Source organism: Epinephelus lanceolatus, chromosome 14 (genome assembly GCF_041903045.1).
Source record: "Epinephelus lanceolatus isolate andai-2023 chromosome 14, ASM4190304v1, whole genome shotgun sequence".
NCBI lineage: Eukaryota > Metazoa > Chordata > Actinopteri > Perciformes > Serranidae > Epinephelus > Epinephelus lanceolatus.
In genome coordinates, this window is record NC_135747.1 from 27,934,100 (window position 1) to 27,961,463 (window position 27,364).

Below are 27,364 nucleotides of genomic sequence, written 5' to 3' on the forward strand. Positions count from 1 at the left end.
ATAATAATAATAATAATAATAATAATATTTTTATTATTATTATTAATAATAATTTAAATAATAATAAAATTACTTAAGATAAAAATTCACCAAAGCATTCAGCACACAGAATCAGTAAATCAGCAAAACCCTGAAATTACTGGTCCTTATTTTCAGTGTTACATGCTCTCCCTCCCCCTTATTTCTTTTTGCCTTCTGTTGTATTTCCCCTAGTTAGTCTGTTTTATGGGTGTAAAGCAAGTTTATCTATACTGGACATTCCAGTAGCAAAGCAATTCACAGTGCTCTGCATCGAGACAAAGTGCAAAATAAACATTATAAAATGACATAAATACAAAACGCCATGAAAGAGGTGAAGAACAGAAAATAAAAACAAGCTAAAATACAAGAATTGAAGTTACAATGTAGTAGCAGGCTGCTCTTATTTATTCCCTAATACCTCAATAAAATATTTGACTAATGACTAACTTCATTATATGGTTTGTTTGATGAGTGAAATAATGCTCCAGTGTCTGAACAGAAATAACTCCATGACTGCAGGGCGTCTCTTCTCTCTCTGACAGCCGCCTCTCGCGAGCGCACCGCGCTCTCTGGACAGCGCAACGCCTCGTGCGCCACCCGCAGTCTCTCCCAGGGACAACACCGGGCTGTGAAAACATCCTGCCTGCCTCAAAATCGCAGATGAGCTGCGGCGGCGGCGGGAGCCAGAGACGACGCCGTCCCCTCTGGCGGGTGACCGACCGACCGACTGCCCGGTGCTAACCGGTGGTATGGATGCGCGGACCCCGAGCGAAGCCGCATTCCCCAAATGGCGGAGTGAGTGAGGATGCGACTCCCCAGTTCCATATTTGTGTCGGTGTCTCTGTTCACGGCCGAGACCACGGCAGCGCTCTACCTCAGCTCCACGTACCGCTCAGCTGGAGACCAAATCTGGCAAGGGCTCACGCTCCTCTTCACGCTCGTACCGTCCGTGCTCGTGCAGCTGACCCTCACCTTCATCCACCGGGACCTGAGCAGAGACAGACCGCTCATCCTGCTGCTGCACATCCTGCAGCTCGGACCCATCGTCAGGTCAGTGCTGGCTTGTTTATCCCTCATTGAATCCTAAAGCAGCCCTGGATGCCATTGTCCTCCTAATCACCGTGTCACGCAAGCTATTATTACCCACAGGTGTTGTGTCCACGCGTGATTTTTTTTGTGTTAAAAACATGTCCGGCCTGTTTTTCACATAAGCTGCTTATGGTTTGATGAATGCATTGCGCACATGCTGTTGTTTTCATTTCCTCCGGCCTTTTGTCTCCGACTGACTGCATACACGCCGCTGCAATGAATCTATGTGTGCTATGAGTTCGGAAATTAAAACCCAATCAATATGCTCATCGATATGTTCCATATAGGCACACAGCTGGACGCCATCGCTGTCTGTGTACTTTATAAGACCCCCCTCCTCCTCACAGGTCGATCAAATTCAGCTGTGTCTGATTTATTAATGCATGACTGCACCTTCTGAAGGGGAAACCTGACATCACGTAGCTGTTACACACGGACGGAGGAGACTTTAAACATCTGTGTTTTAAAGTATAATAGGCCTGGTGTTTCTCTGTGTAAGCCTCAGCCCGGCCTGACCTGCAGGGACCATCTGCCTCAGCTATAGGAGCCTAATCCTGCATGTAGAAAACCTCCCTGCTGTCAGACATGCAGCATGATCATGTTATCAAACAGACACACAGCAGGAGGAATGACTGTGGTATCAAAACCCATTTATCTCCTGTCATAGAGAAGCTGGAGCTGAAATGATGTTACAGTAAAGTGAATCTCTTTGAGTTTTTAAGCTGTAGGCATGGGTGCATTATGAGACAATGTGGCCCTGGGCACAGATATACAAAAGGCCCCACTACCTCTTCTACATAGGAGCAAGACACACAGGCTTTGTGGTATTTCAAGCCCCATTTCCACCAAACACTTTCAGTATGGTACCTTTGAAACTAAAAGTAACCCTTCAGACATGGCACCTAGACCCTAGTGTTTCCACTGCAAACTGTACTTTTAAATGTGGGTGGGGTTGTTGTTGTTCTTCGAGTGAGGATTTGAATATATGCAGTTCACATAATCCAGTCGAAACTGATATATATTTTTAAACGCTCAAAGATCCACTTGTTACTAAAAGTGCATGTCATATAAAAACTAAAGTAATGGTCAGAGTTGTCACAGTGAAAGTAAAGGCGTACTGATGGATTCACGTCGTCAGCTCATGCATTGAGTAACATTACAAGTTAATGTTCCACCTTAAAAGTTGCCGGCAGTCGGCCCAGTGAATTAAGTTATTCTTTCTCAGACTCCAGCTGCTGTGAGAGGCAGCAAAACATCCTTTCATTTTATAGTTACAGTCTACTATAAAACTCTCCACAGTATGAACAGTGGTTACATGAACCTCAAAACCAGCCAGAACTCAGCCCTGAGCAGAGCGACCGTCCTCTACTGACCAATCAACAGACTGCAGTGTTCACAGCTCCACCTTTTAGTACCAGATCTGTGTGCTAGGTACCCCAACAACTTTTCACAGTGGAAACAGAAAAAAAAGTGTACTGAACTAAACTGTGCCGTACTACTCGATGGAAACAGGGCTGTAGTGTCTCTTTGTGTTAGTTTAGCCTGTGTTGTAGTTCCTTTGTGTCTCTTTGTGGTCATTTTGAGTCTCTTCCTGGTCAGTATGTGTTCATTTGACTGACGTTTTGCAGGTGAAGTTCAGGGGGGGCCCTGAAACTGTTGGCCCCTGGGCCTGTGCCTGGTCGGCTTGTTCAGTAATCCATCCATCAGCATTAGACAAAAGGAAAAGAGAGATTTGAAGACATCATCTCAGACTAATAAAGTAAAATAATTGTTAGTTGCAGCTCTAATGGAGACCTGTTTGACAGAAATTCAATATGCAACAATTTTTCGTTTTATTGTTTTTTTAAAGAAAAGGTTGGTAGGGTGCCAAGTAGCTCACATGATAGAGCAGGCACTCCATGTACAAAAGGCATGTCCTTTCCGCAGCAGCCTCAGGCTCAATTTCGACCTGTGGCCCTTTGCTACAGTTCATCCCCTCTGTCTCTCCCTTTCACACTAACACTGTCTTAGCAAATAAAGGCTAAAAACCCTGAAAAATAATCTTTAAAGAAAAGGCCAGTACATCAAGTCACATGACCTGAGACTTGCATGACAATGATAAAAGACTCAACTTGACTTTGACCTGGTGTTCATGCCTTGACATGTCTACATATTGAGTGGTTGATTTGTTTGTGAAACATGATCGGGTAATTGCTAGTACAGTTCACCCACACCTGGCAACCTACTCAAACGCTGCAGACCAGCTGAAGCCAACGCATGAGGCAGTTATCATTCAGGCGGTTAATGCAAATATAATAAAATTTCTGGTCTGCTCAAAACTCAGTGACACAACCTCCACAGCATCCATTTTGTTTATGTTGTACTTTAGAGCTATACGGCTGTACTATCGTTTCAGAGCCCCTCTCTCGTCTGCTGTTCATCTAGGAGGCTTTTTATTGAGTGCCACAAAATGTCTAATAGAAGTACGATTTATAAGGTGTAAGCAGGCTGCAACAGTTTTTGTTACTGTTGAAAATAACACTCAACTTTAATGACCACTGTCTGTTAAACTGATTTAAATGTGGAAACTGTAGATAATCAGAAATTCATAAGACCCAACTTGTGATTTGTTTGATTCTCACCACAGTTACTTGGGACTTGCTTGAGACTTGAAGATAAAGACTTGAGAACTGCTTGTGACTTGCACATGTGTGACTTACTCCCACATCTGCATTGTGGCCTGTAACTTTATGGTTACATGAGTAAACATTATTAAACACAGAGTAGAAAATAAAAAGTACATTTTAGCTCCCAAGAACTTTATTTGACTGATGACAGCATCAGTGGCAACGTGACAAAGAGCGAGGTGTATATATGAAGTGGTTACATCATGCTGATGTCATTACAGATACATTTCCTGATAAGACTTTATATTTGATGACTGATTCATCTATTCAGCAGAAAATAAGACAAGACAAAATACATTATCATATCCTAAAAATATCCCATTAAACTGTCACAGTGATCCCACAGAATTTATCCAAAAATATCTTAGTTCAGTGTGCGGACACATTTTGTCCTTCATAAGAATAAAATAAAATGAAATAAAATAAAATAGAATAAAATTAAATTAAATTAAATTAAATTAATAAATTTAAATTAAATTAAATTGATAAAATTAAATTAATAAAATACAATTGATAAAATTAAATTAAATTAAATTAAATTGATTATAAAAATCAACAGGCACTTTTTTAAACAGCAGGTCCAAAAAGGTCTCAAAAAGAAATCCCATTTCCGGTTTGCCCTTCTAATCTACTGAGCAGAGACTTGTGGGATACTGGTGCTACTAATACATCTGTTAAATCTTGATTTCTAGTTGCTTTTTAAAGAGGAAGTTCACCCCATAATCAAAAATACATATTTTTCCTCTTACCCGTAGTGCTACTTATCAGTCTGTTTTTAAAGATTTATAGTTTTATTGTAATGTTTCAATACATTATAAAACACAGAACAAAACAACACAAACTATACAGAGCAACCCCTTTAAAATGATACACATTAAATGGAGTAAACTTGTGTCTAATAAAAAGAGGGAGGCATGAGAAAATAGTCGCAGTGCAAACAGAATGTAAATAGTAACCAAAAAGGGTGGGGGAGTGATGAAAGAAAACAACACAAAGAAGTTGTGAAATAAAGATGAGTAAATGTTTTTACAGTGGTACACAATAAGCGGGAGGACAAGAGGGTTTGTATATGCTATTTATTCTCATATGCTATTGATCATTGGGAGGTGGATGCTGTTCCACACTTTGGGGGCAGACACAGCAAAGGCACGATCACCCCTGAGCTTAAGTCTGGAGCGTGGGACAGCCAGAAACCCCAGGTCAGCTGACCTGAGGGACCTGGGCGTAGAGAGAGGTTTGGAGATATTTTATAGATTAAAAAATGGATTAATCAAGAAAACAGTTAGTTGTACATCGGCTTGTCAGTGTTCAGTAAGCCTTCAGCTACTGAATATAAGCTTAGCAACTGATGGAGACAGTTATATTTATGGTGACCCAGTGACGTCTATACTTTAGTGTTTTTCTATGGTGGACCAGTTAAACTGACATCTCTCCGCCTGTTGACTCCCCTGCAGTGGCCTCTGTGGAAGTGACCCTGCCCGGCCGTTTCCCCTCAAGTGTGTTTGGATGATTACTGTTCAGACTTCTACATCTTTCCTCAGTGAAGAGCAGATCTAAGAATAGCACACGTCGCTGCTGGCTCCTTATCTCTGAGAACACAACCAGAGAGGGAAATATCTGTCTCTGCCACCGACATCACGGCACCGCTTCCTGTTCTCTGAAACGCCACTTATTATAAACATAGTCCTTATCATATTGTGTTATAGCAGCAGTGACACTTACGGTTCAAAACACTCGTCTGCTTGTTTTATTTTCTTAATTCCAGCCTCTTATGTAATTAGCAGCTTTATTCTAATTCCTCCTCAGTGTATGTTGGAAGTGTGTGATCATTGCTTCTCTCAAGAGGTGGAGATCTGTCTGTTAAGTGTGCAAATAACTTGTTGGCCTTTGACAAAGTAATCCTCACTCAAGGTCCACAGCTTTTCCCGCAGTTTTTAAATGCTTAAAGTCGCCCTCCTCTCAATGTCATTTGCTTGTTTTTCCTCCTCGTTGAAGGTAATAAAAATGATGTGTGTGCAGAGTTTGACATTTGCTGGAAGTGGAAGTTTCTCAGAGCTCACCTTAAATCTGAGCTAAAGACGACGTCCATGTGCTGATTTTGTGACATCACAACTGAAAGCCAATCATGGTTCAGAATGCAGCTGGAGTGAGATGTGAAAACTTAAACCTTCAGGTCATAAACATTAATAATCGACTTTTCAGTGACATTGGAGACATCTTGTCTCTAGCAGTTAAAGGGATAGTTTGGATTTTTTGATGGATTTGGATTTTATTTTTGCATAAGCAAGAACAGAACAGTGGCATATCATCACCTTTTGAGTTAATAATAGATAATAATACATTTTATTTTTAGGCGCCTGTCAAGACATTCAAGGTCACCTTACAGACAAACATAGAGAAAATAACAGCAAATTTAAAAAGTCAATGAAATAAGGAATAAAAGTAAAATAAAAAAAATAATATAACAACAAATAAATATTAAGCAAAACAAGTGTACAGTAAATAACACTCTGTAAATAGTGAAGTGTGAGGCTAGACTATTTACACATCAAGCAGTTAAGCATTTGTTTAGAGGCATGTCTCTGTTCGCCTGATGAATTTAGCTCTGTTTTTGGTCTCTACTAACTCCTGAGAGAAATCTCATGCTCACCAGCTGGTTGCTAACTGTGTGTGTCTGCTCTTTGGTGTTGAGCAGGTCGTGTACGCAAGGTTTATAGATCTGTCTGCTGCAGCTGAAAACAACACTGAGAGAGCGGTGAGAGTGAACTGAAACAGTAAAGTTTTGGGCCAGAAACCAAACAGAGGCTGAAAGACACTGTAAAGGCACGGGTGTTAAAGGGTCCAATCTGGCCCTCTAGATGACTTTGCACACCAAATGATGCACATGTGAAAGCTGAGAGGTGTCAAGAGCAATTTAAACAGTGAGCAGATACTTCATGTAAAATGCAGCCTCAGAGGCTTTTCCACCCTGACCAGAATACAGCTCTCTGAAATAACAAAAAATACTTAATGTGGTCATATTTAAAGATACTGAACATTGTGAAACAATGCCAAACAGTATGAGTGGACAAAACTGTCCGGACACATTTTCCCCACAAGTACAACATGCTAATGTTATTAGCACAAGCCTATGGCATTTTACATTGTATAAATTAGCCTAGCAGGCGCCATTTCGACCCAGAGTCTATGCTGTAGCTACAGCATTGATTCAAAGCAGTAGCTTCCTTAATAGCTACCACTTAAGTGGAAAATTATGAAAAAAAAAGTCACGTTATGAAAGTGAGTAGTAGACTGACTGAATGTGGAAACACTGAGACACACTGTTGAATTTGCACACAGTTTTTCTTAGAATATCATAGGCTGTTCATCATTTGTTTTGTAAATGGATGAATGTTTTCAGAATGTACTTCTTTACATGCAATGCAGTGGTTTTGGACCAGTCAAACTGGGCTGTATGTGGCCCATGAACTAAAAAGAGTTTGACAACCCTGCTGTAAAGCTTTGTAAAGATGGGGGGGATCTGCAGAATCAGGTGATAATCCACTACAAGGGTCACCTTCACACGAGAATCAATATTGATTATAGCGGCTGTAAGTTACGATTATTGGTTTGTTGTCTGTAACTTCTGCTTACTTCGCCATTTAAAGATGCACAAACACATCAATTTAACAACAAGCTGAAGTCAGCAGAGACGGAGTGTGTGACTGATCTTAAGCTCTTCATCCTTTAATGAGATTTTGGTATTTTGTTTAATTGTGCTCAAAGACCATATTTAGTTTGATAAGGAAAAATGGCACACCATTTGATCTGATGGTCTAAAGTCCTGAGGTCTGGTAAAAGTGTTCAACAGTACAACTTGAAATCACATGAAAAATCACCATTTTGTCAACAGTCACAGTTACAATTTTTGAAAAATGCTACCATTTTATGACATTTTTTTCACATTTTTTTGTTAACATCGCACATGTGTGCATGTCTCTGATATTTAACTTGTTACCAAATACTTGATTGTGCTCCTTGTAGTTTCTGAGATACAGTCGTTTTCTTATGATTGTATATTTAGTCTTTGGGTACATGGGACTACAGTTTCTTCCTAAAATATAATGAAATATATGTGAAAAAGCAGCAGCCCTGTGTGCAAAGAGACAAAATATAGTAGGGAAAAATCAATCTTAAGCTAAATGCTTTGACCGATTTTGAAAATTTCTTCAAATTTGCACCAAACATTTCCACCAGAGGAAAATCAAAATTTCAAGTGCAGCCACAAATAGGTTAACATCCGAAAAGCTGCTGACAGACTCAATCTTTTACACTTTTATTTATTTATATCTTTTAATCAAGTCAGTGATGTGTTCACTGTGTGTGCCACTCCAGCTGATAAACAGTCTGTCCCTCAGCACCCCTGTGGCTTAAATCCTCCTGCCTTGCTGTTTTATTGGCACGGCGCTGCCTCGACCTCACCTCGACCCACGCTCATCTGACTGCAACTGACATCTCTTTAGACACTCAATATAACAGAGCGCTAAATGCTGGTGTACAATAGGTATTGATGATGAATATTAAATGTTAAATGTCCCCTCTGGCCTAACTGAGTTAGTGCCAAAACAATCAATCAGGCTTTAACCTTTTACTCAAGCCCTGGTAGTTAGTGTTTAAAATGTGTACAGCTGAAAGGGGCTGGAAGCTGAAACAATTAGTAGATTGACATTAAATTAATCTGCAACAGTTTTGCTTCTCATTTGATACAGTTTAATTTGTTTATCAAGTAAAAATGCTTTTCCCCCTCTGGTTACAGCCTCTCAAATGACAGTATTTGCTGTTTTTTAATGTCATTGTAAACTTAATTTACTTATTATGGACTCCATTAAATTGTGATGGTATTTTTTTTACTATTTTCTGACATTTTATAGACTAAAACATTTTTCAATTAAAATGAAAATAGCCATAAGTTCCAGCCATATATAGCTTCAATTTTCTGTAAAGACAGTAGAGAGAATACAAAAGAACTCAACAACACACGATTCATATGCAAGAATGGAAAACAAACACCAAAACAATTAAAACAAAGATAAGACCTACCAGGGGGGCACTATTTCAAGATTGTATAATATAATTCAAAATATCTCTAGCCTCTCTCTTAACCATCTGAAGGGTGCTTGGGAAGAAGAATTGGGAACAAGGTTACTTGATAAAACCTGGCAAGAGAATACATAAGTCATCAGTTTGTGTGAGGCATACTCCGATTCAAAGTGTTCCACTGTTCACATCTCTGCAGAAGCAGACCTGCCAGACTGTACCCTGAAGATGACCCCACCCTCACCCTCTTGATTTAGTTTATGTGCACTTATCTATTTATTTATTTAATTATCATTTAATTTATTTTCTCTTATTTATCTATTTTACAATTATTATTGTTCTTACCATTGATTGGTTTTTAGTTATTTATGCCTTACTTTCCCTCACCTACTTGTTCTTTTTATTAGTTTACCCATGTGCTGTGTTCCTTTTGTACAGATTCCCTGAAAAATGCAATAAATACAGTAAAAATACATAAAACAAAGAACAATGAATTGATTGAGCTCAGTAAACCATCACAGTCTGTTCCCTATAGGACTATCATTTGTACAGTTTGTATGGACGTCTTTAGGAGAAGCCCTTAAAGGGAACTAAATTTTCATAAGCATATATTTATCTTTCAGAGCAAACCTGACTGACTCAATCATTTGACTGAAGCTGCGCTGTAGGTATTTCAGATGTTTTCGAGAGCTAAAGTCAAAGAGTTTTCATTGCAGTTATCGGGCTGTAATCACTCATCTGTCCTTGAGACACGCTCAGTGTGGTCGGTGTCTGAGACATGCTGAAAATTATCAGAGTGGGATCAGTTGGTGATAAACTTAAAAAATGTATCTGCTTATCAGAGTACGTTCAGCAACATAACATGCACCACACTGTGTTGAAACACTGAGAAAAATGCAGTTTACTTCCTAAATAGGTGATGTAGAAGTTTAATTTTAACTTTTTATTGGTGTTTAAAGGTCAAAAAACAAAAGAACAAGGGTTGGTTTGAGCCACACGTTGGTACAGAGCAGAGTTGTTTAACCACCCACACAGTGGGTTATGTCTGTTATATAGTATATCATCCATTTCGTTCAAATCATACTGTTAAAGGGACAGTTCACCCCAAAATCAAAAATACATATTTGTCTTCAACAGGGGGTTCGTGACCCCTTGGGAGTCTTCCACCCCAGCTCCTCCTTTTCTTGTTGTGTCTGACTTATCAATGTTTGTCATTGATGTTGGCTCTGTTCTGTTTGCTGCTGCTCTATGTAGGTGCATGTATGGGCTGAGAGGTTTGCTCTCTCCACCTCAGGCTTTACACGTAGGCACATGGAAGAGGCTTTCTGCATAGGCCTAGGAAAGGCAGAGGCCCCAGAACAGAGCCATACAGCCAAATGTAATACTGCAAATGGAAAAAAAGGTCCTGGCTGAATTTAACACAAATCTGTCATGTTATAACAAAGATAAAAATACCTATTCACATTTTTTTTACAATACACAACATTAATTAAAGGCTAACTGCTACCCATGAATCCAAGTGCAATTATGAGCTAGCTAACACTAAATCACTGTACGACACTTATCCGTAACAGCAAGGTGAACTAGTTAGCTAACCGTTACATACTACTGAAATATATTGGTCAGTTAGCTGTGGTATTAATCCAAGTGTATGGACATTCTTGTGAGCCACAGTAGATCATTTTGTAACTGTACGAGCAAGAGACGCCTCAGAAACAACTGGTGAAAGTGTAGAGAGGCTAATGCAACTAGCAATGCTACAACTGCTGCAGGCTTACCAGCTACGGGCAAGCGCACATTAAAACGACTCAAAACTTATCTGGAAATTATCTCAAGTGCAGCTCAGTATGTGTAGTAGGGGGTCCCTGCTCCATCTCTCTTCAAACTAAGGGGTCCTTGGCCTGCAAAACGTTGAAGACCCCTGATCTAGCCTGTTTTGGTGTGAGTTGCCGAGAGTTGGAGGTATCAGCTAACAGATGAACTGAAAAACGAATAATCTGGAAAATAAATAATTAATTAATAATAGAAAAGTTCTCTTCAGCTCTAACGTTCCCCTGCTGTTTCATGTTCCTGCAGGTGTCTGGAGGCGTTCTGTATCTATGGCAGTGTGGGCCGAGTGGAGGAGCCGTATGTCAGCATCACCAGGAAGAAGCAGATGCCTCGCGGGGGTCAGTCTGAGGAGGTGGAACGGCAGGTGGGGCAGGCGGAGGGGAAACTGTTTACTCACCGAGCAGCCTTCGCCCGCACCTCTGTCATTCAGGCCTTCCTGGGATCTGCCCCCCAGCTCACCCTGCAGCTTTACATCTGCGTCCTGCAGCAAGGGGTGTCCATCGGAAGAGGTGAGGATGAGGAGGAGCAGGAGGAGGAGGAGGAGGGGGTACATGTACTCTGATTTTATGGTCACGTGTACCTTCAATCCCCCGTCACCAGTCCACAGCTCCACCGTAACGTGGGCTGATCAAGCTAAGTGCCGTATTGGAAATAAGAGGATGGTGTTTTCATGAGTCAAAGTGGTGTTATATAACCGCCTCTCTGATATTGAGGATGGAAAATGGTGATCTGGAGATCTGGCTGTCCAACTCTTTGTGGGAGCCAGCATTTCTGTTCCTGAGACAGATTTAGTAAAGGTTCACACCAAGTCAAACGAGGACATCTGGTCTTGGAGTTAGGACAAAATAAAAGACGTTATAAATACATAAATCTTACATCCTCTGCTCCTGGCGGTCTGACACTTCTATTTCACGCTCGACGATTTAACAGCCTGAATTTGGTGAATGGAGGCTTAGGGCCTTTAAATGAGAGATTCACAAACACCCATAAATATACTGAAACTGATTTTGCTTGCTTTTATCATTCCCTCCCGTTCATAATGGCAATTAAAGGGACAGTTCACCTCCTAATTAAAAATACATATTTGTCCTCTTACCTGTAGTGTTATTTATCAGTATAGATTGTTTTGGTGTGAGTTGCTGAGTGTTGGAGATATCAGCCGTAGAGATGTCTGCCTCTTGAATATAATGGAACTAGATGGCACTCAGCTTGTGGTGTGCAAAGTGCTAAAAAATATGTTTGAAAACCTCAACAGCAATGTCTCTTTTCAGAAATCATGACCCAGTTACTCAAGATAATCCACAGACCTTCTTGTGAGCAGTTTCATGTAGGAACTATTTTCTTTCTACTGAACTACACCCACCAAACGCATCACTGCATAGAAGGAAGCCTGCTCGTCATAGACGAGAGGCTTGTGCTCGTGATAGCATGGAATATAAACTTAATGGCGTCCTCCTTGGCTGGGTTGTAACGTTAGCAAGCTCAGTGGTGCTAGGTGAGCTAGCAGTTGATGCACGCTTCCTTCTGCATGGTGATACAGTTGGTGGTTGTAGTTCAGTAGAAAGAAATAGTTCCTACATGAAACTGCACACAACATGGTCTTTGGATTATCTCAAGTAACCAGGTCATGATTCACAAATATTCATTACAAATATGACAAGTAGTGATGAGATCATGTTGTGCGAGAAAGCAGGAGGAGAGCTTCTGATGGGGACAGTCCTTAAGCAATGTGTTAAACAGTTTTAACAGCTGATCTGTGGCAATCCCCCCTACTATGACACATAGATTCTAATTCTGAATGCTCATAATGATACGCTCCGAATCCAAAACAGTACTACAGCTATTTTTGCAATTTTCACTTCACCCCGCAATTTCATGGCATAAAAAAACTATAAATATTGCAACATCTTTTTTAGTTTTTTAGAAAAGCTGCTGTGAAATCAGGCATTTCAGGCAGCAACATCCCAAAAAACAGCCTGCGAAATCCTGGAGGGAGTGATTGCTGATGAGTTTTTCAAATGTATTTTTTTTGTTTTTTTGAGCACCACAAACTGAGTCCTGTCTAATGCATTTTATTTATAGGTGCCTTTCAAAGCACTCAAGGACACATTACAAGACACAGTGGAAAAAAGACACAAGCAGTAATGTATCCATAGATCATAAAATCAAACAATTCTGCAATATACAATCAAAGTTAATAAAATGACCAGACAAAAATTGTAGTCATAAATATGAGGTATAAATTCAGTGCAAGTCTCAATATGCATGTCACCGAATATGCCAGCTTGAAAAAGTGTGTTTTCAGACAGGATTTGAAAGTGGAGAGGGAGTCAATACTGCAAATGTTGTGGGGGAACAAGCTCCAGGGGTGGAGGCAGAACGACTGAAGGCTCTCATGGTAGTCAGGTGGGCAGATGATGATGTGAGTTGGATTACAGAAGAGGATCTAAGAGTACAGGAGGGTGTGTAGATATGAAGGAGTTCAGACAGGTGGGAAGGGGCTTGATTAAAGAGAGTGAGAGGAGTGTGAAGCAGAATCTTGAAGTCGATGCAATATTTAACAGGAAGTCAGTGAAGTTGTTGAAGAACAGGAGTGATATGATCAGTGGAGGGGGTTCTGGTAACGATATGGGCGGTTAAATTCTGGACCAACTGAAGTTTATGAAGACACTTGAGAGGGAGACCATAAAGGACAGAGTTGTAATAATTAATACGGGATGTAACTGAAGAATGAACGAGAATAGCAGCACTCTGAGGTGAACGTGACGGGCGAGGATGAGCAATATTTCATAGATGAACATATGTAGACAGAGTAACATAATGGATGTGGGCCTCAAAGGACAGTGTACTGTCCAGGGTGACACCTAGACGCTTAACCTGAGGGGATGGACGGACTTTGGAGTTGTCAATGGTTAGTTCCATTATATTGGAGAGGAGGCAGACATCTCTAGATCTCATCTCCAACACTCTACACCTCACACCAAACAATGTAGATTGATCAATAACTCTACGGGTAAGAGGAAAATATGTGTTTTTGACTTTGAGGTGAACTGTCCCTTTAAAAGATCCCTTCATGATGTGTTTCCAGTATGCATGATGGAGGACTAAATCCACACTCTCGTTGTGGACAAAAAGGCCAAAGTTTCTCTGCAGCGAATATAAATCAGTCTGAGTCAGTTGAATCAAGTTTCATCCACAGTTTCAGTCTTTCATCGTCTTGTCACGATCCCTCCACTGCAGCTCAACACAAGGAAACACAAGAAGGTAATTTCAAACCAAACAGATGGATTGATTTGATTAACTCAGACTGAAGCCTCATATTAGCGTCAGATAATCTCTGGAATTCGTTCATATTAGATTTTGTCCCCCATCACGCACACTAGAAGCATGTTAGGAGAAGTCTTTTCACAGCTAATATGAATCAGCAGGAAAAATTACAGCAAGTTAAACCTGTCTAAATGCTCATCCGAGCACCTGAACGTTGATATAACCCTCTGGAGTCCGTCTGTTCACCAGTGAATAAACTGAGCATGTTTTATTTATAGTCACTGTATTTATACATCATGTAGAGACGAGCTGAGGAAACCAGCTGATACTGCAGCCTAATGTGGGGCTTTCACACAGTATCTCATGTATGGCTTTGGACTATAAAGATGTTTTTTATTGATATTTTAAGTGAGTCACGGGTGTTCATTTATCGACTATGAAGATAGTTGTTTCTTATGTTTTTCTGCTGTGTTTGGTGTTTAATGTATTTCTGGTTACTAGCTACTTTATAAAGATAGATAGATGTTTTGAAGTGGGATTGAATGAGGTATTTATCCATAGTAAGAGAATGACATTCCTCCTAGTTCAGTTGTAATGAAGGGAACGTGAGGCAACAATGTGTTCTGTGAACGAGTGCCAAGATTATGTGAGGTCGGAGTTGAAAGGGATGAAATATAGGGTGGAAGCATCAAAGCTTTATAAACGAACAGATACCAATGCTGTTCCCCCCTTACAGCCAAATGTGGCCAGCCAACCTTTTGGTAAAGGTGGCAGTGATGATTGGCGATATGATTGGCTTAGGGAGATTGTGGCAAAATCTGGTTGGGTTAATTTAGGATGATGCCAAGAGTCAGCTGACCGGCAGTCAGAAGGCCCCTGGTTTGGAGAAGCAGGCAGGAGTACTGACACGGAAGCTAATGTACTGCTGTGGATGGGGCAGCAATAACACAAATTTTACCCACTTAAAAAAACTCAACATCAGTTTTAGTGTACACTATGTTTAGGACATTGTCGCGGCTTTATCTTACTGGCAGACAGCGATTTCTGGCATTGAACAGAAACCGTTACACTACTCTCTTCAAAACCAGACTCCATTGAGAAAACAGTAATTTAACTGCTAAACACAGGAGTTTCTTGTCTACAGCTGCCTTGATTGGTTAATTTGTTTGTGTTATTGTGTGACTTTTGGCGTTTAAAAGGGTTAGTTCTGATTCACCAAAGTCACACAACAACATCAGGCTCCTGTGTTCACTGAGCTAAAATTACTGTTTTTGCCAATGGAGTCTGGTGGCTTTGATGAGAGCATAGACACTGAACTGAAGCTGTCTGACAGCAAGATAAAGTGTGATAATACTTTAAATATAGCGTGCACTTAAAGTGATATTGATTTTTCTAGGTGGCTGAAATTTGTGTTGCTGCTGCCCCCTTTCCACAGCAGTATATTACATAGCTTCCTTGGTGGTACTCCTGCAGGGTGTGCTGACTGCCATTTATTGCAGGTAATACACTAACTATGGATAAGTACCTCATACAACCCCACTTCAAAAAATCCAAACTATCACTTTAAACCTTGTTAAACTGACAAAATGAGATGATGAATGAGAAAATGAATGCATTGAAAGTCGGCCAAAATCAACCTGGACTTGAGAAGATAGACTTGATGTTGTCCTCATATTTCTGTCTCTTCTTCACTGCCAGGCACACTGATGGTGATCTCCCTCCTGTCCATCGTGTACGGAGCGCTGCGCTGCAACATCCTGGCCATTAAGATCAAATATGACGACTATGAAGTGGACGTCCGGCCCGTGGCTTACCTGTGCATCTTCCTGTGGAGGAGCTTTGAGATCGCCACCCGTGTGGTGGTTTTGGTTCTGTTCAGCTCTGTGCTGCAGCTCTGGGTCCTGCCTGTTGTCCTGCTTAACTTCCTGGTTTTCTTCCTCTACCCGTGGATCCTGTTCTGGCAGAGCCATTCACCATTCCCCGAGAACATAGAAAAAACTCTGACCAGGGTGGGAACCACCATCGTGCTCTGCCTGCTCACCTTCCTCTACGCCGGCATCAACATGTTCTGCTGGTCGGCCGTGCAGGTGAAACTAAACGACCCAGACCTCATCAACAAGTCCCAGAACTGGTATCGCATGGCCGTGTACTACATGTTGCGCTTTGTGGAGAACGCCTCACTGCTCCTGCTCTGGTACATCCACAAAACTGACTTCTACAACTTCATCTGCGCCCCACTGCTGGTGCTGCAGCTGCTGGTCGCCTACGCCATCGCCATCTTCTTCATGCTGGTCTTCTACCAGTTCTGTCATCCATGTCGGAGGCTCTTCTCCTCCAGCATGACCCACAACCTGTGGAACTGCTCCTCCCTGCTCTGTCTCATGTGCAACTCTGCTTCACCACAGAACAGGCCGATGGGGAAGTCGCCCAGCCCGACCACGCGCATAGAGCCGGCTGATGACGGGGCCCACGACTCAGCCAGCGACACCACAGAGGACATGCCTAATGAAACAACATACGACATGCTCAACGACACAATCTGTGAAACTCCTAATGAAATGGGCAATAATATATGTGGTGGAATCAATGGTGACATTAACCACAGTGTATCCTGCAACGCTTAAAGCATCACGTGCCATCCAGAGGAGCGACTGTTATCACACCCTCTGTGACCTTTTAAGTGCCACATGAGTTTACACTTTGAATCCTTTCATATATCCATCTCAACTCTGTTTTCTACCACTCTGTTCCTCCTACGTGAAGCAAATGTGTCCTTAACTGGAGATGTATTCTGGCTGCAGAGGTGGTGCTCACCTGAGTCATCAGCCAACATCCTGAGCCCATCATCCTGCAGGCTTTAATACAAATATAAAAACACGGACATCACCACTGCGTCTTTAGTTCTGGAGACTGTGTCCACTAATATGCTGCATTACTGATCACAAGGCGCCATGCGTTTGAATTGATTGTATTTAGTATCTGTTTGGCATGGAGGTGTGCATGTGTGGAGCCTCAGATGACTTCCTGCAGGGGTGAGGGGGGTTTGTTTTGTACAGGGTTTTTTCTGAACCCCCCCATCTAGTTTTATGGCTGCAAGCAATCAGCTTTTTTTACTCCTTGATAAGAGCTTTATCATAAATACGCGCTGCTTCTGTGATGTGTTTGTGCTTGACGATGAGATATGAATCTCCACACATTGTTTAATAAAAAGAGCCCGTTTGATCACCAAACATGTTACCTGTAAAACACGGACATCTCCAACGTTTTTGCACGTTTACAAAAAAAAAGGATTTAAGTGGCTTTGGTTCAGCTGTTGAGCACTGTATGATGTATTTGCTAATTTCTAATTCATGCTTGTCACGTCTGTCAGCTCTGCGTCTGTGTGTCTCATTAGTTAGGATATTTACACCGTGTGCACACTAAATTATATCTAACTGAAAAACTGGAACTGTAACAAGTATTTTTGCTTATTCTCAACCTTTAATGCGTAACAGTGTGTGTGAGAGAGAATGTCAGTGTTGTCTGTTTTGCACCTGCTCCTTTTTGCAATGTATCTGCAGAGGGATGAAAACCTCGGGTATCAAATGAATGCTCCTAATGTTTGTACAAATGAGATAAGCCAAAAAAAAATGGAAAATCTATTGTACACATCGAACATTCTCGTACAGAGCAAGATAAGAGTAATATAAGATAAAATCCTAATTAAAAATCAAAATAAATTTATATTTATATGTGAAAATTGTCAGTGCTGTTTTGTTTTTAGCTGGGCTGTTGCCATATACAGTCTTGTGCTGACATCTAGTGGACAAACACCCAAACTGCATCGTCAGTAACATTTGTCTCCTTTGTGTCAAGTCTGCTATCATCACACTGTTATTACAGTTTTGTAATTTTGATTAGTGTGTATTTTTATTTCGTTTTATTTTTCATTTAGTTTCCAGAGTGGATTTGCCTTTTTGTTTTTAGTTTTTATTGTTAAAAAGTGTTTAGTTTTTTTTAATTTTTATTAGTTTCAGTATGATTTTTTTTTCCTAATATGGGGATATTTGTGGCACATACAAGCAGCCAAAATGAGTTTCCTCCATGGGGCGGCTGGGCTCAGCCTTAGAAATAGGGTAAGCTCGGAGTAGAGCCGCTGCTCCTTCACGCTGAAAGGGGTCAGTTGAGGTGGTTCGGACATCTGATCAGTATGCCTCCCGGGCGCCTCCCATTGGAGGTCTTCCAGGCATGTCCCACAGGTAGGAGGCCCCGGATGCAGACCCAGAACACTCTGGAGGGATTATATATCTCATCTGGCCTGGGAACACCTTGAAGTTCCCCGGGAGGAGCTGGAAAGTGTTGCTGGGGAGAGGGATGTCTGCCCCTGCGACCCGTCCCGGATAAGTGGATGAAAATGGATGGATGGATGGATGGATGGATATTTGTCAGGGGCAAGATTTAAAAAGTTCAGTGAAGGTGTTACAATACCAACGCAACACCTGAAGGCAGCTGACTCACATTCATGTTAGTCTGGGGCCGTTAGAGGCCGTTTTGGTAAGGAAACGGAACCAGGGCGAGAGAGACAGGATCCGGAATTTGATGGATGTGCCTTTCCGTAAAAATAAAAGCACCAAGCTAATAAAAATGCGGTGAAACTTTTAATTTCAAAGAATATAATTTACAAGAAAAGCCCCAAGCCATTAAGTTAATCAATTTTCTTACGCCCCTCATCACCCCAAATCGATGGTGCGCCAGAATTTAAAGTTTTACTATGGTGAACACTTTTAGTTTGGTGAATTTGGTGAATACCGCATCCGCTCCCTAGACCGGAACCAGAATCCTGACAAAATTCAGAGTGAATAGACACCAGGCTCTTCTCTTCTTCTCTTGAAGAGCCTGGTGACGCGAGGCTACATTCATGTAGACATCCCAGTCTCAATAAACAAGCACCAACGCCTCCTCGTGCTTGATGTGTTGACAAATTTGACCAAATTGACAGAGACTAAACCTCGAGATATTTCCTGTATATGGATATTTTTTTATTTTAGTTTTAAAGTCCACAACATTGTTTCACTTAATTTCCTTTTTCTGTTTATTTTCTTTAATTTCAGTTAATTAAAATGTTTTTTTACACCTATTTTTTTCAGTGTTTAGTTTACTTTTAATGAAGTACAATAATGTGGCCCTCAAATAACATCTAGGATTGTAGAGATCAAATCTCACTCAGATGCAAAAACTGGATTATTAACACATTCAAAGACTGCAATATTTATGTTCCAATAAATTAATTTATTAAACAACCTTCATGAACTCAGTCTTACAGAACAATTCAAGGATTTCTACAGAAGAAAAGGTAGAAAAAGTGCATTAGTCTCAACAGTTCTTAACATTAAACTCCAACATCCTGGAAATACACACTTTCACATCTGCACAGATACAGACCAGTCATTAAAACATTAATGTCGACTATTAGAGACACTTTATACAAGTAGTCAGGTAGATACTAAAACAGTCAGACTTTTCCTAAATACCAAACTACATCAACTGTTTTATTTGGGAATGTACTGAAGGAGACAAATAAAGACAACAGCCATGCTAGCAGCTCTGTGAGGCTGTACTTAGACACTGCAGTGCTTTGAGCTAAATGCTAATGTCAAGGCTAACATGCTTATGTTTAGCAGCTACAATGACTACCATGTACACCATCTTAGTTTAGCGTGTTAGCATGCTAACACAAAGTACAGCTGAGGCTGCTGGGAATGATGTTAGATCTGCAGGTATTTGATCATAAACCAAAATGCTGGATCACCAAATTTACTATAACCTATACTGCCAGGGGCTTCAATGTGTGTCACAAATTTTATGACAAACCATCCAATAGTTGAGAAGCTTCAGTCTGGACAGACACACTGCCAGCCCCAAAGTCTTGCCGTTAGCATGGCAAAAAAACTAATCAAGTTTTACATTATGCACAGATTACAACACCTGGGGCATATGGAGAAAAAAATGAGTTTTCACTTCTGAACATCTGCGGACCAAAGAGCATGTGATGTTTGAGATGTAACTTCTTTTACCATGTTCTGCTTCAGGGTTGAATTCTGGCCTTGGTCCCTACAAAGCAGCATTTTCTCACACTAACAGCAGGCTGTCGCCTCACAAGCTCTTACTGACGTTGTGTTGTTCGAGCCTGAGGAGAGAAATAAGCTACTGGTACATACAGAGGGGTATCATCAGAGGATCGTCATGGCTTCTTGGTCACGGCACCGTTTCAAGCTTCAGATATAAAGATGTGAGGAGAGAGAGACAGCGGCTCACAGTGCCACGGCAACAGCAAACACACTGACCACACAGTACATGGTGCGATTCTCCCACCTCACTGTGGAGCTCCCTGAAAGACACGAACAAGCAGGAGAAATTACTCTGTATGATGTTATTTATAAAGCATGTTTCCCCACAAGTTATTCAATAAAGCTCATCAGAGCCAACAATTAGAGCTGGAACCATTAATAAAACTGAATTGTCAGAAGTTGTTTTTTTAAAAAATAAGTATTATACTGCCACAATATATGATACTATTCAATTCAATTCAATTTATAAAGCCCAATATCACAAATCACAATGTGCCTCAGAGGGCATTACAGCACACAATATCCCTCTGTTGTTGGACCCTCACCACAGATCAGGAAAAACCAAGAAAAAAAAACTTTAACAGGGAGAAAAATATTCAGAAAGAGCAAGTGAGGAGGGATCCCTCTCCCAGGACAGACAGATGTGCAATGCAAAAAATTCTCATATTTTCTGCGTGAAGTCTCTGAAACCTGAAAATGATCTGCCTTTCTCTGTTTTGTGTCATTGTGAGTTAAATGTCTGTTGGTTTTTGACTTTAGCCATGTGTTTGATCCTTGTTTCCGTTTCTCTTCTCGTGCTCTGAGCTGTTCCACAGGCTCCAACACCAATTCAACATGCTGCATCATCCAAAAAACAGCTGACAAGGACTGACAAGCGCTAACGGTGTAGGACACACCACAAAAACCATGGTGACAGACGCTCACCAATGGCTCAATACTGACTAACAGCTGACAGTGGGATTAGGAGTGTCAGGGCCCTTAATCAGACAACACAGGCAGGTTGAGGACATGAGTATGGGCTCTGGGAATTTAAAGAACTAATCAATTCATCAAAAAAAAACAAAAACAATAATTATAAACGACAGATTACTCAATATGAAAATAATCATTGTTTTTAGCTCTACCCGAAATGTTGGCAGTGTTGAGGACACTGTGACAATGTGAGAGCAATTTATGAAATCTGACAATGTTATAAGCCTGTGTTTTAATGCAGTTTATATAGTGCATATGGAGGACGATTAGTGCCATGTTTAAGTAAAAAAACTCATAAATCTATTAAATTAAACTCGTAATTTTAGGAGAAAGTCACAGATTAAGACCGGAAAGTCAGGTAAGATGGTACACCAATGGTACACCATATCTGTATCTGTACTGAAACTGGGGTATCATATTGACAAATTTAAAAATGATGAGTCATCTCTCACCATCAGTGGCGGTGTCCCAGTAGCAGGAGTTGGCTGTGTGGAGACCAGCGCCGCTCTTCTGCATGATCGCACAGTTTACTGCAAAATAAATATCGGGGAGAGGTTTTACTCACAGTCACATAAAAACCTCTGCATGTCAACATTACGTCCTGAGCTCTCATGTTGGTATATAAGATGAAGGGCAGTTGTTTTACCTATGTATTTGAATGGCCGTCCCTGTTTCACCAGGTGAGTCAGACAGTGCTCCACTATACTGGCCGTCCACTGGTTCACTTTACTCTGGTTGTAATCTGTTCCACCGATGACACCTTCAATACACTGAGAAAAAAACACACCGGCGTCATCACACCACACAGTGGATTTACAATAAAATATTTATTGTTTCAGGGAGTGAAAAGGTACCTCTTTGACTGAGATATGGACCTCATCAGCGTTGAAGACAACCTGCAGTCATTTTGTTTTTAAAGAAGAAGGAAAAACAGGGTTAGTGAGGACATCTGTTGTTTTAGAAACACACTTATAGACTGTTTTTTTTTCTGTAACAGTCACTGTGCATGTCACAGTGGGTGACATTAAAAAAACTGAAATAATTTCAGACTTAAATAAGTGTATTAAATTATTCAATAGTTTTTCAATAGATAAAAACGTAATGCAGAGCATGACAATACAAAACAGTAAATCAATGAATAACAGGTAACAAGACAATGGAGAGAAAAAGATAAATAAATCAAGGCCACGTTTTACTAAATCGACTGCTTGAGATGCTTCTGTGAGGCCTCACTTTACTAATGTGTGGCCTCGAGATTGTTTGATTAATTCCCTCATTTTGGTTAATCTATGTGCTTAAATGAGCAAGCTATTGAAATTACAACCTTGAATTATGCATACATATCAAAGCAAAAGCTCATTACATTGAGAGATTTGCTACTGGCTTTTTCAACAAACTAACAGCTGTGAAAGTTGTAAAAGATGTCACAGAGACATGGCATGTGATGTGACATCAGTGTATTCACAAATGAGCAACTACTGACATCACAACCTTGAGATGTGCACAATTAATGAAATAGGTTGTTTATGATTTGCTACATTTTTTAATTATTTATCGATCTATTTTACAAATTCACACTATGAGAAGTGCTGAAATATGCTGTCACTCTCTGAAATTGCGGTGGCTTGATATTTCTATGTTGAAAAACAAAAAAGTTATTGAATATTGAAATGGGTCATTTTGCACTTTTAGGACGGTCCCTAACTACGCCTAGTCACAGGCGCATTGGAAAGACATTCAGCTCATTGCGTTCTTAACTGCCTTGTCATTTTTGATTATTTCAAGTTGTTAAATATCTGCCTAAATTAGCTTTCCAACATATTGAAAAACTGGGAGAAAATGCAGCTCTGGTACACAGCTGTTGAAGATATCAGCCGCGAAAAAAGGCAGACATCAAATATTTCACTAACTTCACCCTTGAAGACAAGCTGGTCTGTTGTGCTGGTTCTCTGTAATGTTACACTTATCTCACGAATGAACCAAAACAAGGAAACGACTTCTATCTCAAGGACACAACTTAAATCTTGGGAGAACAATTTATATTCTTGAGGGGACAACTTTTACCTCAGGGGAACGACTTATATCTCGGGGAAACGACTTATATCTCGAGGAAACGACTTATATCTCGGGGAAACGATTTATATCTCTGGGAAACGACTTATATCTCGGGGAAACAACTTATATCTCGTGGAAACGACTTATATCTCTGGGAAACGATTTATATCTTGGGGAAATGACTTATATCTCGAGGAAACGACTTAAATCTCAAGGTAACAACTTAAATCTTGGGAGAACAACTTATATCTTGAGGGAACAGCTCGGGGAAACGACTTATATGTCAAGATAATGACGTATCTCTGGGGAACGACTTGTATCTTGAGGGAACGACTTATCTTGGGTGAACAACTTGTATCTTGAGGTAACAACTTACACCTAGAGGGAACAACTTATATTTCGAGGTAATAACTTACACCTAGAGGGAGCAACTTATATTTCGAGGTAATAACTTACACCTAGAGGGAACAACTTATATTTCGAGGGAACAACTTATGTCAAGATAACGACTTATATCTCAGAGAACGACTTATATCTTGAGGGAACAAATTAAATCTCAAGCGAATGACTCACATTTCGGGGGAATGATTTACAGTACAGGCCAAAAGTTTGGACACACCTTCTCATTCAATGTGTTTTCTTTATTTTCATGACTATTTACATTGTAGATTCTCACTGAAGGCATCAAAACTATGAATGAACACATGTGGAGTTATGTACTTAACAAAAAAAGGTGAAATAACTACCTCTTGAAGCTCATGGAGAGAATGCCAAGAGTGTGCAAAGCAGTAATCAGAGCAAAGGGTGGCTATTTTGAAGAAACTAGAATATAAAACATGTTTTCAGTTATTTCACCTTTTTTTGTTAAGTACATAACTCCACATGTGTTCATTCATAGTTTTGATGCCTTCAGTGAGAATCTACAATGTAAATAGTCATGAAAATAAAGAAAACGCATTGAATGAGAAGGTGTGTCCAAACTTTTGGCCTGTACTGTATATCTCGAGGGAACAACTTCTATCTTGAGGGAACATAAGTCAAACGCAAGAATTAACCACTTTTTTTCCATGGCACTTCTCGGGCTCAACTGACTACAGACAGAAATGAGATAAAATATCTATGTATTAAAAATACCACATGAATTCAGGATCAGAAATAATTTAATTTAATGGCATATTTTCTTTTTAATAAGGGGTTGGGAGAACTATTATTATGTCCATTTCTTTACATATGTGCTAAAATAAATGTGCTATTTATCGATGTAAGTGTAATTTGCTGGTTCTGACCTTAACAGGCTGCTAATATTGTAAATATAAATATAATATAGTTAATATAATGACCACACCCCGATGTTAACAACCGTTAGCTTCAGCTACTAAAGCTAGCTTGCACAGCTAATGTCAACGAACCAAGGCGTCTTTTTTCTGTAATATGCGGAGCTGTCTATATTTAAATTAAATATAATTCAACAACTTCACCTCATCTCCAGAGTTATATTCCTCCATCGTCACTGACGCTGATTCAGAGGTGTATTAGCTGTATTATCACCGGCTCAGTTATTGTTCCTGTTTACTTCCTGCCGCTCAGAGTCAAAGAACACAGACAAGACGTCACTGCTCCTCCTGAGGCTGGTGACTGGTTTTATTATGTCGCCTCACTGTGGCTGAAACTGGATACTGCAGGCGAGCATCAACATTAGAGGGCGACTTGTTCATGTAAAAATACTGTCCTTATTTATCAGCTGTGGACTGAGTTCAGACTATGCTTCAGACTGATTCATAAGGACGTTATTATAACTCAGGAAACCCATATAAACACATGTTGAAAACTGTATTTCACATGACTTTAAGTGGAATACGGTTTCATTTAATTTTCAACAAACTGTAGAACTCATCCATATGTACCTATATAAATGTGTGCCCTGTGTAAGGTTGCAGCAGCATACCAATTTCAAGGAAAACCATGGTATTAAAATGTATGGTTATCATACCATGTATCTACAGTACTGGAAAAACAATGCAGCTGGTCACATAATCTTTACTTATTTTCAAAAGGGAGACTTTTTAGACATACTTCCATTAATACAAATGATTTTAAGCTTAAATCATAATAATAAATCATTTTTTATTCGAATCATTTATTAACCCTCCTGTTTTCATTTCTTTAAGGGTCATTGTACCTGATGATAATAATAGTTCTGTAGTAGCATGATACTATTTTCTGAGATAGTTATCATACCATGAATATCTCATAGCCCTGTGACATGTGTTTTACATAAGATGTCATATGTGTTCTGTAAAAACTTAATTAGTAGCTCAGGCTATTATTTGCATAAATCACCGAAGTCAATGGGACAGGCCTTTAATTGCTTTCACATGAATCGGTTGCTCAGCAAAGATCTGAAAACACAATGAAATTATTTGTTCAAACCAGTATGAATATTACTTGTATAAAAAATAAGATTTGAATAACATATCAGTGACAAGTCATTCATTCAATCTAGCTCTCACAGACAAGGCACCAGAGAGAGTGTTATGACACTCTTTTTAAGGCACTTAAAAATTAACGGCACCCGGCACACTGACCCAACACCACTTTATCCTGTTAAAACAGTACTTACCACTTGGATTCATTTTTATGAAAAACATTGATTCTTTTGATCCTTCCAGACTAAAGGAATATGAATAACTAACCAGGTAATCTTGGAATGGACACATATTCTGACTTTATGACAGCTTCAGGGGAGGGAGTCACCATTTGTTTTTCGTCATGCTGGTAAATCAGAATTAATTGCAGTCTTCTAAATGAACTGAACTATTGAACTGAGGAGAATCTAATCCAGTGGGTAGCCAGCAGCCTGTTTTATATATCCATAGAAATTCTTTAAAAATGAACTGCTTGGCAACCAAACCAAGCCTCTAATTGAGACAGGCCTTTATTTGTCAAAATGTGTGGCTGTGACTGGGCATTTAATTGGAACTCGACTTTTAATTGAAGTTTTACTGTTTATAGTTGTTTCTACTTGCTGTTAAAATGGGAAATTTTCACATGTAAAATGGTTTTCCACTTGTGATAATATGTTGCACGTGTTCTTTTGAGTAAAGGTTCAGCACCTATCATGATGTAATGATATAACACGATGTGATGGACATTTATATTTATTGATTTTATGTGTTATTTATTTAGCATGAACAGTGGACTAATGAATAATGACTGTAATAAATGTACCATAGTTAGCCAAAAGCAGTTTTTGGACCTTGTCACCCTAACAAATATTTAAATAATGCATGCAATGATTACAAAAAAAGGGAACATAAGATAAGATGTGTTGTGCAGGACATCATTAAACTACATTGCCTGATAGTCTGCAACACAGAGAGCAACATACATAAAAACAAAAATGTGCCAAAGTAAAAGCAAGAAAACAGGTCACAATAAAGACAGACACATTATTATCAACGTCTAAAGAATCTGTTCTGATAATGGAATAAGATCCTTTTATTATTATTTTCTTTTATTCGTGTTTCCCCCATATCTTCAGCTCTTTTCACAGCCCTGTTTGTCCAAAATGACCAGCTCATTTCTTCCAGCTACACCTGGCTATGAAATAAACTGTCACTCTGCAGCAGAGCTCTGGCCATAAACTCAGAAATACAGACTCCCACTGGATCTCAGCAGGGAAATCCATAATATAAAATGTCCTGCTGGTGACAATAAGGAGTTTCCCTCAACCTATCTTGAGCCCAGTGCTGCAGTGTATAAAATATGACCCACTTTAATTAGGTCATTAAGTGTTTTTCATTAAAACAACAGGAGTCTTAGTTTGCTGGAACAACTGTCGCATTGTCAGAAATAAGCTTATTCTGTGAGGATTGCGTGCATGCCTGACACACACACACACACACACACACACACACACACACACACACCACGCCCCCTCCTGTCGGGAACACCCTGGCTGTGGAGCTCAGCCTTCAGACGGTGCCGAGACGCACCGACTCTCTCACGTACGGTGCTCTGATCCCGGGACGGACTCTCCCAGCCTGCCGTGCTCCCCTCGCCGGCTCCCCGCCTCCGTGTCCGCAGCTACCAGGTAAGACACCGCCGCTCTGCAGGTCAGCCGGCAACACACCGGGACACCACACCGCCACCGCGTTTCCTGTGGCATATGGCACAGTCAGCCGCTGCCTGCTTGTCCCCCAGCTGGTCATGATATGTTATTCTATCCTTTCCTTGTGTTTCCTGGGGGGTGTGAGGGGGGGGTGTCTGTCTGTCCACCAT

At 40.3% G+C, this 27,364-nt stretch overlaps 3 protein-coding genes across 5 annotated transcripts in view; 2 read left to right on the plus strand and 1 right to left on the minus strand.

Annotated features, from left to right (window-relative positions):
* The first annotated feature begins 585 nt into the window (after positions 1-585).
* Positions 586-17,688, plus strand: xk (X-linked Kx blood group (McLeod syndrome)). Its single transcript, XM_033618383.2, has 3 exons — positions 586-1,071; positions 10,929-11,191; positions 15,648-17,688. The coding sequence occupies exons 1-3, from the start codon at positions 827-829 to the stop codon at positions 16,571-16,573; spliced, it is 1,434 nt and encodes a 477-aa protein (XP_033474274.1). The 5' UTR covers positions 586-826; the 3' UTR covers positions 16,574-17,688.
* A 1,508-nt stretch (positions 17,689-19,196) lies between these two features.
* dynlt3 (dynein light chain Tctex-type 3) lies at positions 19,197-24,682 on the minus strand. The gene is made up of 5 exons (XM_033616446.2): positions 24,562-24,682; positions 21,883-21,924; positions 21,675-21,798; positions 21,481-21,558; positions 19,197-20,316 (listed from the first exon to the last, which is right to left on the minus strand). Exons 1-5 carry the CDS (start codon positions 24,586-24,588, stop codon positions 20,240-20,242), a joined length of 348 nt encoding a protein of 115 aa, XP_033472337.1. The 5' UTR covers positions 24,589-24,682; the 3' UTR covers positions 19,197-20,239.
* Positions 24,683-27,024: 2,342 nt separating this feature from the next.
* sytl5 (synaptotagmin-like 5) overlaps positions 27,025-27,364 on the plus strand; it is a 67,790-nt gene continuing 67,450 nt past the window's right edge. For all 3 annotated transcript variants that reach the window (XM_033617514.2, XM_033617518.2, XM_033617517.2), the window contains exon 1: positions 27,025-27,176. The gene's annotated coding sequence lies outside the window, so the exon portion shown is untranslated. The remainder of the gene's footprint in view (positions 27,177-27,364) is intronic.

Excerpts from the sequence above, each read along its gene's own strand:
- xk (XM_033618383.2), top strand. The coding sequence starts at position 827 with ATGCGACTCCCCAGTTCCATATTTGTGTCGGTGTCTCTGTTCACGGCC. Across the intron at positions 1,072-10,928 it reads CAGCTCGGACCCATCGTCAG|GTGTCTGGAGGCGTTCTGTA; the intron begins GTCAGTGCTGGC and ends ATGTTCCTGCAG. Across the intron at positions 11,192-15,647 it reads AGGGGTGTCCATCGGAAGAG|GCACACTGATGGTGATCTCC; the intron begins GTGAGGATGAGG and ends CTTCACTGCCAG.
- dynlt3 (XM_033616446.2), bottom strand. The coding sequence starts at position 24,588 with ATGGAGGAATATAACTCTGGAGATGAG. Across the intron at positions 21,559-21,674 it reads ACGGCCATTCAAATACATAG|TAAACTGTGCGATCATGCAG; the intron begins GTAAAACAACTG and ends TTTATTTTGCAG. Across the intron at positions 20,317-21,480 it reads CTGGGACACCGCCACTGATG|GGAGCTCCACAGTGAGGTGG; the intron begins GTGAGAGATGAC and ends CGTGTCTTTCAG.